Raw genomic sequence first — 10,064 nt, 5'->3', positions numbered from 1 at the left:
TTACTTAATTGGCGCTTAGCCGTCTAAACGGTTATGGCCGTACAACAAGGCGCGCCAGTCGCTCCTTCGCTCCGCCAACCGGCGCCAATTGGTCCCACCAAGGGAGTTTAAATCGTTTTCCACCTGGTCCTTCCAACGGAGTGGGGGCCGCCCTCTACCTCTGCTTCCATAGGCGGGTTCCGATAGAAACACTTTCTTGGCCGGAGCATCATCTTTCATTCGCATAACATGGCCTAGCCAGCGCAGCCGCTGCGTTTTAATTCGCTGGACTATGTTGATGTCTGCGTATAGCTCGTACAGCTCATCACTAAATCTTCTTCGGTACAACGCGTAGAGGTCCATAAATCTTTCGAATAACTTTTCTCTCGAACACTCCCAAAGCCGCTTCATCTGCTGTTGTCATGGTCCATGCTTTTGCCCGATATAGCAGGACGGGTACGATAAGTGACTTGTAGAGTATGATTTTCGTTCGCCGAGAGAGGACTTTACTTTTCAATTGCCTACCTAGTCCAAAGTAGCATTTATTGGCAAGATTGATTCTTCGCTGGATTTCAGTGCTGATGTTGTTGCTAGTGTTCATGCTGGTTCCCCAATAAACGAAGTCTTTTACTTTTTCCAAATTATGGCTGCCAACAGTAGCGTGGTTGCCAAGGCGCGTATGCGCTGACTCTTTGCTGGATGACAGCAGGTACTTCGTTTTGTCCTCATTCACCATCAAACCCATCTTTACCGCTTCTTTTTCCAGTTTGGAGTAAGCAGAACTAACAGCGCGGGTGTTTAGGCCGATGATATCAATGTCATCAGCATATGTCAGTAATTGCACACTTTTATAGTATATTGTTCCAGTGCGGTTAAGTTCTGCAGCTAGTATAATTATCTCCAGCATCAAATTAAAGAAATCACACGATAGGGGATTACCCTTCTGAAACCTCGTTTAGTTTCGAACGGCACGGAGAGGTCCTTCCCAATTCTGACTGAGCTGATGGTGTTGCTCAGCGTCATTTTGCACAGCCGTATAAGTTTTGCGGGGAAACCAAATTCAGACATAGCGGCATATAGGCAGCTCCTTTTCGTGCTGTCGAAGGCGGCTTTAAAGTCGACGAAGAGGTGATGTGTGTCGATTCTCTTTTCACGGGTTTTTTCCAAGATTTGGCGCATTGTGAAAATCTGGTCGATGGTAGATTTACCAGGTCTGAAGCCGCACTGATAAGGTCCAATCAGCCGGTTCACGGTGGGCTTCAATCTTTCGCACAATACACTTGGAAGGACCTTATATGCGATATTAAGAAGGCTGATTCCACGATAGTTGGTGCATTTTGCAGTATCCCCCTTCTTGTAGACTGGGCAAAGAACACTTAGATTCCAACAGTCGGGCATGCACTCGTCCGCCCATATTTTGCTAAGAAGCTGCTGCATGCGCCTTACCAACTCCTCGCCGCCGTACTTGAATATCTCCGCGGGCAATCCATCAGCGCCCACGGCCTTGTTGTTTTTCAATCTGGTTATTGCTATTCTAACTTCGTCATAATCGGGCGGGGGGACATATATTCCATCATCATCGATTGCGGGATCGGGTTCTTCATCTCTGCGCGGTGAATTGCTGCCTCCATTTAGGAGAGCAGAGAAGTATTCCCTCCATAATCTAAGCACTCTCTGGACATCAGTTACAAGGTCGCCGTTGTCGTTCCTACAGGAGTTTGCCCCGGTCTTAAAACCTTCCGTCTGTCGCCGTATTTCCTGGTGGCTAGTAGCTCAAGCTCCTCGCGCTCACGCCTTTCTGCTTCTGATCTTTTCTTCCTGAAAAGGCGTCTCGCCTCCCTTTTCAACTCACGATAGCGTTCGCACACTCCTCTTGCCGCGCTCGCTTTTAACGTAGCCCTGTAGGCAGCGTCTTTTCTTTCGGTTGCAACGCGGCATTCTTCATCGTACCAGTTGTTTTTTCGTGGCCGCCGGTAACCAATTTTTTCCCCGGCGGCAGTACGAAGTGCTTTGGAGATATGCTCCCACTGTCCTGTATTCCTTCAGGATGAGTTGTGCTCTCAGAGAACAGGTGTGAGAATCGAGTTGCGAAATCATTGGCAGTCTGTTGTGATTGAAGCTTTTCGCCATCTAGCTTTCCTTGTGTTTCTTGTTCCTTGGTTTTAGCCGCGTTGAGGCAGGTGCGTATTTTGGCTGCAACGAGATAATGGTCCGAGTCCATGTTAGGTCCTCGGATCGTGTGCACATCTAAAACACTGGAGGCATGCCGTCCGTCTATCACAACGTGATCGATCTGATTGCAAGTATTTCGATCAGGAGACAGCCATGTAGCTTGATGTATCCTTTTATGCATGAACCTCGTGCTGGATATGACCATGTTTCGACCACCGGCAAAGTCAATCAGCCTCAGTCCGTTAGAAGTTTCATTGTGTAGGCTGAACTTTCCGACTGTAGGGCCAAAAACACCGTCTTTACCCACCCTGGTGTTAAATTCGCCAAGCACGAGTTTTATATCATGACGGGGGCAGCGCTCGTATGTGCGTTCTAATTGTTCATAAAAAGTGTCTTTCACCTCATCGTCTTTCTCCTCTGTCGGCGACTGGGCGCAGATGAATGATATATTAAAAAATTTTGCTTTTATTCGGATAGCGGCGAGACGCTCGTCCACAGGCGTGAACGCCAGCACTTGGCGACAAAGTCTCTCTCCTACCACGAATCCGACGCCGAAACTGCGCTTATTCGTATGGCCACTCCAATAGATGTCACAACTTTGATCTTCTTTCTTCCTTGCTTCGTCCAACGCATTTCTTTGATGGCGGTGATGTCAGATTTTGCTTTGACGAGGACATCAACCAGCCGGGCATCTGCACCAATCCCATTCAGGGAGCGGACGTTCCAGGTGCATGCCCTCAATTCATTGTCCTTCAAACGTTTGCCATGGTCTTCATCAATAGAGAGTGTATTTATCCGAGGCTTGTTGTTATATTTCATAGGAGTATGGTTTTACGTGGCGGGTCCCAACCCAGCGCACAACCCGCTCAGCGGGGATGTAAATATTACTTGCACGTTTATATAGCGAGCCGCTTGCTCCAAGACAGACGCCCGCTTGCAGCCGCACCTAGAGGTGTACAGACGCTGCCGATGAGATCTCCCCCGGCTAGCCCTTAAACCGATTATGTCAGAGTGGCCTAGCCAGGTGTCGCCTTCTCACATTAGCACACCGCTAAACGAATTTTTAGCGGCTACCCATATGACACTTGGCCACAAGCGATCGGCAGTAGTAAGCTGCTTGAACCGCATGCAAAAGAATCGCTCTGGCCATTCCCAGGTGAATAGCGTTCAGAAGCTTTCCCCACTTTCGGGGATTTCTACACACGGCTCCTGCGCGAAAATCTACGCACATACGATATGCTTTCTGACCATTAGTATCCTTCTTTGGGACTACAATCAAAGGACTATTGTAGTTCGAATAACTGGGTTCAATCAAATCGTTGTCTAACAATTTATTTACTTGGCGATTTATTTCTTCGCGTTGAGAGTATGGCAATCGATAGTTTTTAACATATACCGGCTCGTTGTCTGTTAATCTTAATTTTTGCTCGTAGAAGTTGTTTAAAGTCATTTTGTCCGTGTCAAGAGCGAAAATTTCGGCATAATCAATGCAAAGGTTAATTAATTTACTATGAGCATGTTGAGATATTTGATTTTTTAAAATTGAAATAAGTTTTTTCGTACGTTTGTCTTCTGTTTCTGTCTTGTTAATTGTATAAACATTGTAATTTGAAAGTTTTTCTGTCCGAATACTTTTTCTTTTCACATACTTTACATCATCCGTGGTGTTTATGACTTTAATTATTGCGTTACTGGAATTAACAATGCACCTAGCTGTAAAAACACCTTTTTCAATTTCCTGCGAGTCCACAAAAAGTGGCTCGGTTGAATCTCCTAAATCAAAAAGTCTGAATATTTCACATCTGGGAGGGATGATACAACTGTCGCCTTCTGTTCCGTGCTGGATTGGTATCGCGACTTTTTCATTGCCTACCGAAAACGAAATACTATTTCTTCATAATTAATAATGCATTTGTTAATTTTCAGAAAATCTTTACCCAGTATGCCATCGGATGGAATATTAAAGTCTTCATCTACTACATGTAATGTATGTATATTTAATAGAAAAGTTTGAAAAATTTAAATTTGCTGTAATTTTACCTAAAGTGGAAACTGAATTGGAAGTAACACCGGTAATGTTGATAATATCATTTGTATTTAAGGAAATGTCACTGTTTATACATGATATTTTTATTAAAGAAATGTCTGCTTGAGTGTCTACTAGGAAAGAACAAAATTTTTGTGACTCGTTAAGTTGTAATTCTATGAAATCTGAGTAATTTAGGTTTAAACAATAGATGCTAATTGGTGAGGGAAATTCGCTTACTCGGTTAGTTCGTACTCCCCCAGTGTTCGCTCCTGAGGGGCACTCGCGTTTAAAGCGCGTACGTTTGCATTTCTACCTGTACCGTTGAATGATCTTGCATTGTTACTTCAATTGTTACTATTGTTTGAATTAGGATTTGTCTTTGAACGCGTATTATTATTGTTATTATTCTGGTATCTGTTTCCGTTATAATTCCTATATCTTTGATTATTGTTGCCGTTATAGTTACTATTGTATGAAAATGAACTATTATTATTTCTATAACCAGTATAGCCGCGGTTTGGGTAAAAACCTCGATAACTACCACGTGCATTTCTGAATGTGTTGTTACCACGTGATCGAAAAGCTAGAACCTGACGTTCAGTTACTTCGTTGTTTTGTTCTACAGTTAATTTCGCTACTACGTCTTCGGATCGTTGAGGCTAAAATGGTTTTTACTAAGTTTGATTTTGCATTCAAACGACACACGGTAACAGTTTGTTCGACTGCCATTTCATGAGCTTTCGCTTGAGTGATCCCTTCAATAATAAGAGACCGCTCAAGTGAGTCAGCTAAATCTTCAACTTTTTTGGCAAAATCTGTATAATTGTTACCGTTAACGTGCAACGCTGCAATTCTCCCTGCTACAACTTTCGAGTTTTCTGGTTTGATACTACTACGTAGAGCTGTTTTAATTTCATTGACTGAAGTTACTTGTGTTGGTATTGCTTCACGGGCTTTACCGTCGAGTTTTGATTTTAAGAACGCTATAAAAGTATCAGTTAAATCTGCAGTAGCGAATTGTTCAAGTAATGCAATTTTGTCTATAAAGGAAGCAAGTGCTAGAGGATCACCACTGTAGTTTTCTCTAATAGAATTAGCACATGTGTTAATGAAAATTCTCTTTTCCTCAGGTGTTGCCATGATTTGATCGTTAAGATCTGAAGCTGAATTAGCAGGTGAGGCCACGTTTGTATTATTTGGATCGTTCAGATCTTGGTTTAAGTTAGTATAAGGGTTAACTAAGGTTGTACTATTTGAGTCGTTAAGCTCTGATTTTAAAGTAGAAAAAGTTGAGGTTAATTGTGCGCTATTTGAATCGTTAAGATTTGAAGCTAAATTAGAAGTTAAATTTTTACTGGAAGAATCTTCGAAGCCTGGAAAACCTGTTGACAAAGAAAATATATTTTCCTGGTTTGTGACTTCTTTGGTCGAGGATGAAGCTAAACTTTCGTAGCTTGAGGCTAATTTATCGGAATCGGATTCTGAGTCTGAATTTTTTTGCACTAGCTTACCACTTCTAAGGTTCATATGTAGTTATCAGAATAGCACAAATAATTCAGTTCAAACTATGAAATTAATGAAGTACTTATTTGAATGTCTGAATTTATATTTGAAGTTGAATTGTTGAGAAAAACGAAAAAATAAAAATTTGTATAAGAGAACTGATTTGCAGGTGAATAGGCACTGAAGAAGTATTTAACAATTTATTGGAGGCATAAATTAAAACTGCAGTATACTTGTATGAAAATCTGTAAAAGTAATTGAATTTAAAATTTGCACAAAAGTATATAGGTATTAGTTGGCAAAAATCTCAAAATTGTGGTAAACTTGTTCAAAAATCCATTTATATTCACGTAAAATCGTATATTTTCACGGACGCACCGCTTTATAAAAAAATCTCACTTGGCTTTTCACGGAGCCACCGTTTTATATCCAAAAAAAAAATTTCATTTGGTTTTTACGAAACCACCGTATATAATGAAAAAGTCCAAACTTTACAATACGTACGTGGAAATAGGACAAAAATGCCCGAAAATTTGAAAAGAAAAACATTTGTAAAAGACTATTTGAAAAATAGGCTTAGGAACACATTTTGGATTCACTTTAAATCACTTTATAACACACATAACCTGTAAAGTTCACATGCAAAATAAAATATACGTGTGTAATAATAATTGTACACATGCAAGCAAAACAAGTGTAGTATGTTCGAATAGATGTGTTTAATATTTATGCAATATTTCCCGTTTAGTATTTTATCAATTATGTAAAACAAATATAATTTTAACAATAGTTTTAAGCAGAAGTAGTTAGCACTAATTTGAAAAGAAAAATTGTGGTTGCAGCTGGTTTTAGGCAAAGTAGTTTTAAATGTGAAGAATTAGTAGTATTTTTAAACAAAAGTAGTTGTAGTGAAGTAGTTTTGATTTATCGTATTTTTAACTATAACTTTATTTAACAAAATGATTTTTTCCCTTTCCGCCAAATATTTATATAAACAAAAGGTGTTAAGTTGAAGTTAGCATTGTATACTTAGTCACTTAATTTAAGCTAATGTAGTTTTAAGTTTATAAAGTTAACATATTTGGAAAAATGATCCTCGTGAGACTAGTACTGGTCGCCCAAAAGTACTGATGCAATTAAGTAAGGTTATTTTACGTGCTCCCACGCTGCAGTCATAAAAAGTGAGGTTATTTTACGTGCTCCCACGCTACAGTCATAAAAAAAAGTGAGGTTATTTTGGGAGCTCCCGCGCCGCAGTCACAAAAGTAAGGTTATTATATGTGGCGTGCTTTTGCTGCCCATTAGACGAAAAAGAAAATGGCGTTTTTCTGCGCACAAGGATGCCCCTTTTTAGGTGCTCCAAAAAAATTTTACTAGCGGCTAGCCCGCGCGTCACGGTCGCCATTTAGCATACACTTTATTTAAAAAGGTTACCTCCAACACTTTACCAAATAGAAAACTGCTTATTTAATATTGTATGGTTTTACTTTATTTAACATACACTTTGCATATATATGTATGCAAATATACTCAGGGTAATATTTAACAATTTATTAAAAAGAATTGTATTTTCACGACCGACTCGCAGTAAGTATCCAATTTTAATGGCCGAACCACCCAAGCGCTGGGTTGCATTCGGTCAACTCGTCCAAGAACAGCTGATACATGTTTGATGTGGTGAGTTGCGCTTAGGGTGTCGTTACACAATTTGATTACTCTTTCTGACTAAATAATGAGTTATCATACAAGTGAACAAAAGAAATAATCAAATATGAATACTTTTGATGATCAAAAACTGAAAATCATGTTTCGATAACTTTTTGGAATTATTTTTGAAGTCCTTTGATGATTAGATTTTAATATTTCATAAAAATCAACAAAAAGAATAATCAAATATGAATACTTTAATGATCAAAAACTGAATATTGTTTTTCAATCACATTTTTGAATCATATTTGAATCAAATGTGTTTACTTTAGGTGATCAAAAATATTTTATCATTTTTCTATTAGTTTTCTGAATCTTTCCCGACTATCTTTGTTGACTGAACAATAAATTTTATACTTGTTAAAATTTTACTTTTCATTGAAAATCTTAATTTCTTGTTTTTATAATCCGGCAATAAACATTTTTTCAATCATGAAGTTAGAAAAAATATTGTAAACCAGCGCCATCTAGATTTTAAGTTAAGGTGCGACATAAACACAACTATGTATACACCACAGCTAACATAAGATGTAAATTAAATACAACTATGCATAAACGACAACAAAAAAAATGACTAATGAATAAAGAAGAGGAAGACTTCCGTTTTGGCGATTAATTAGACACGATGTGTTTTATTCAAAACAAGATTGAATCGGGTAGCATCGCCTTTGCAAGTGCATCTTTATTAAAATTTATAACTCAGGTGTGGAGCAAACCTACCAAACTAAAGAAAATTAAAGAAATTATAAACCTTTTCTAAAAGAAACTATGGGTAATCCAAGGAAAGACGTAGAAAAAGCACTTGAAGCAGCCGGAGTGGAATTCCCATCATCAGCGACTTTGCAGCAATTACGCAGCTTGCTAACAGATGTTGTGGGAACCAAAGCAACGGGGTCGACCAGCGCTAATTCCAATACTGCCGATATTACTAACACTGCCGATTACACCAATACTTCAGGTGCCACCAATACTGCCGATGCCGCCAACTCTGCCGATGCCGTCAACTCTGCCGATGCCGCCAATTCTGCCGATGTCACCAATACTGCAGATACCGGTCATATTGCAAATGCCGTCAATACAACTGATGTTGCCAATAATTATCCGGCCGTCAGTACTGAAGTTCCTATCAATACTACTGAAACAATTGAAATTGACAATGCCGTTGAAAATCTCAAAAGACAAACTACGCAAATAGTCGCTAACATGGACGATGAAGTAATGGCCCTGAAGAAACGATTAGAGGTTTTAAAGCTTATGAAGCAGATAGAAGAGCTCGAATGCAGAGGTTCCATGAAGATCAGACGCCGCCTAGACTTCGCCACGCACGCTCTGCCTAAATTTAACGGGGATGATGTATCTTATCCAGTGCATCATTTTCTTCGTGGCTTTGAAGAAATTATGGACTCGTCAGGAGCAGACGACAACTTCAAGTTGCTTGCCCTCCGACGGTCCCTAACAGGGACGGCACGTGTATTTTTGTCAACTACGACAGCGTTAAATTATGACGCATTAAGACGGGCGCTTGTAGCCGAGTTTGACATCGCGGTTTCACGCCAAGAAATCTGTAAAATGCTCTCGCAGCGCCGATGGAAGAAAAAAGAGGAGTCTATGCACTGCTACGTATTACATATGCAAGCGTTGGCAAAGCGTGCCAATATCTCTGAGACTGAAGTAATAGACTTTATTATCGACGGCATAGGCACCTTAATCCCCAACGTTCAAATTTTATTGACGGCACGTACACTGGACGAATTGAAAACGTTGATAGGCCGATATCAAAACAAATACTTTGGCACCAATATCACTGGCACGCACGCTGGACAATCAATAACTACTGCAAAACAGCCCACAACAACAAATCCGAAGCAATCCACCACAAAGCCAAAGTCAAACCCAATGCTTTGTTATAATTGTTCGCGCAATGGGCATACGAACCCCAACTGCCCATATCCAATACGTCCAGATGGATCCTGTTTTTGGTGCTGGCGAATGGGACACGACCATCGCTCCTGCCCGAACCCGCCGAAGGTACTCAAACCACGAGACGAGGTAGCCTTGGTAACCGAGGACGCAAAATATGAGCAAGATGCTGCAGGAGCATTCAATTTCGTAAGTTTATCATTTAAGGTAGATAGTGAGTTAGTATCTAACACTTTTTTTCTCTCTTTGACACCGGCAGCCCGGTTAGCTTTATAAAGGCGTCATGTGTCCCAAAACAGTTGGTTGGCCAAAAGATCAGCGGATCATATCTAAATACAAAAGTATCGGAGGAAAAAATTTACTCATTATTAACAATGTTAAATGTAAAATTAAATTTAGAAACAAAACAAATGAAATCGAATTAAATATCTTGCCAGATAAGAGCATGACACTACCTATTATTTTGGGACGTGACTTCCTCAGAGTTTTTAATATTAAATTGAGAGATCTTGGTGAAAAACACCTTAAAGAAAAATTAATAGGTTTAAGATGTGAGCCTGGTATTCCTAGAGGGACACAATCCGGTACTGGTCCACGGCACATTCTGTTGTTGTTAGCCCGACACAACTTAATCAGGAATATAATGAAAGTGAACCTAATGCCGTTGAACCCTGGGAGCCTCCCGCTGACGTACCTGAAATATTTAGCATAGATGTTTCTCATGACGAAGAAGATGTTGACATTAGTTTTAAGT

General features: G+C 39.9%; 3 protein-coding genes across 6 annotated transcripts in view; 1 reads left to right on the top strand and 2 right to left on the bottom strand.

The window, feature by feature from the left end:
- Window positions 1-10,064, top strand: part of LOC137236681 (adenosylhomocysteinase-like) — a 505,973-nt gene that overhangs the window by 78,384 nt on the left and 417,525 nt on the right. The window lies entirely within an intron of this gene.
- LOC137236679 (mitochondrial nicotinamide adenine dinucleotide transporter SLC25A51) overlaps window positions 1-10,064 on the bottom strand; it is a 38,065-nt gene that overhangs the window by 17,441 nt on the left and 10,560 nt on the right. The window lies entirely within an intron of this gene.
- On the bottom strand, window positions 1,484-2,785 carry LOC137236682 (craniofacial development protein 2-like; the record flags this gene model as incomplete). Its single annotated transcript, XM_067759588.1, has 1 exon — window positions 1,484-2,785. A coding segment is annotated over one exon (918 nt), but the record flags the coding sequence as incomplete, so codon positions are not given.

This window comes from Eurosta solidaginis, chromosome 1, assembly GCF_040869045.1.
Source record: "Eurosta solidaginis isolate ZX-2024a chromosome 1, ASM4086904v1, whole genome shotgun sequence".
NCBI classification, from domain to species: Eukaryota; Metazoa; Arthropoda; class Insecta; order Diptera; family Tephritidae; genus Eurosta; species Eurosta solidaginis.
The sequence above is the reverse complement of the archived record's forward strand: the minus strand, read 5'-3'. Positions and strand labels throughout refer to the sequence as shown.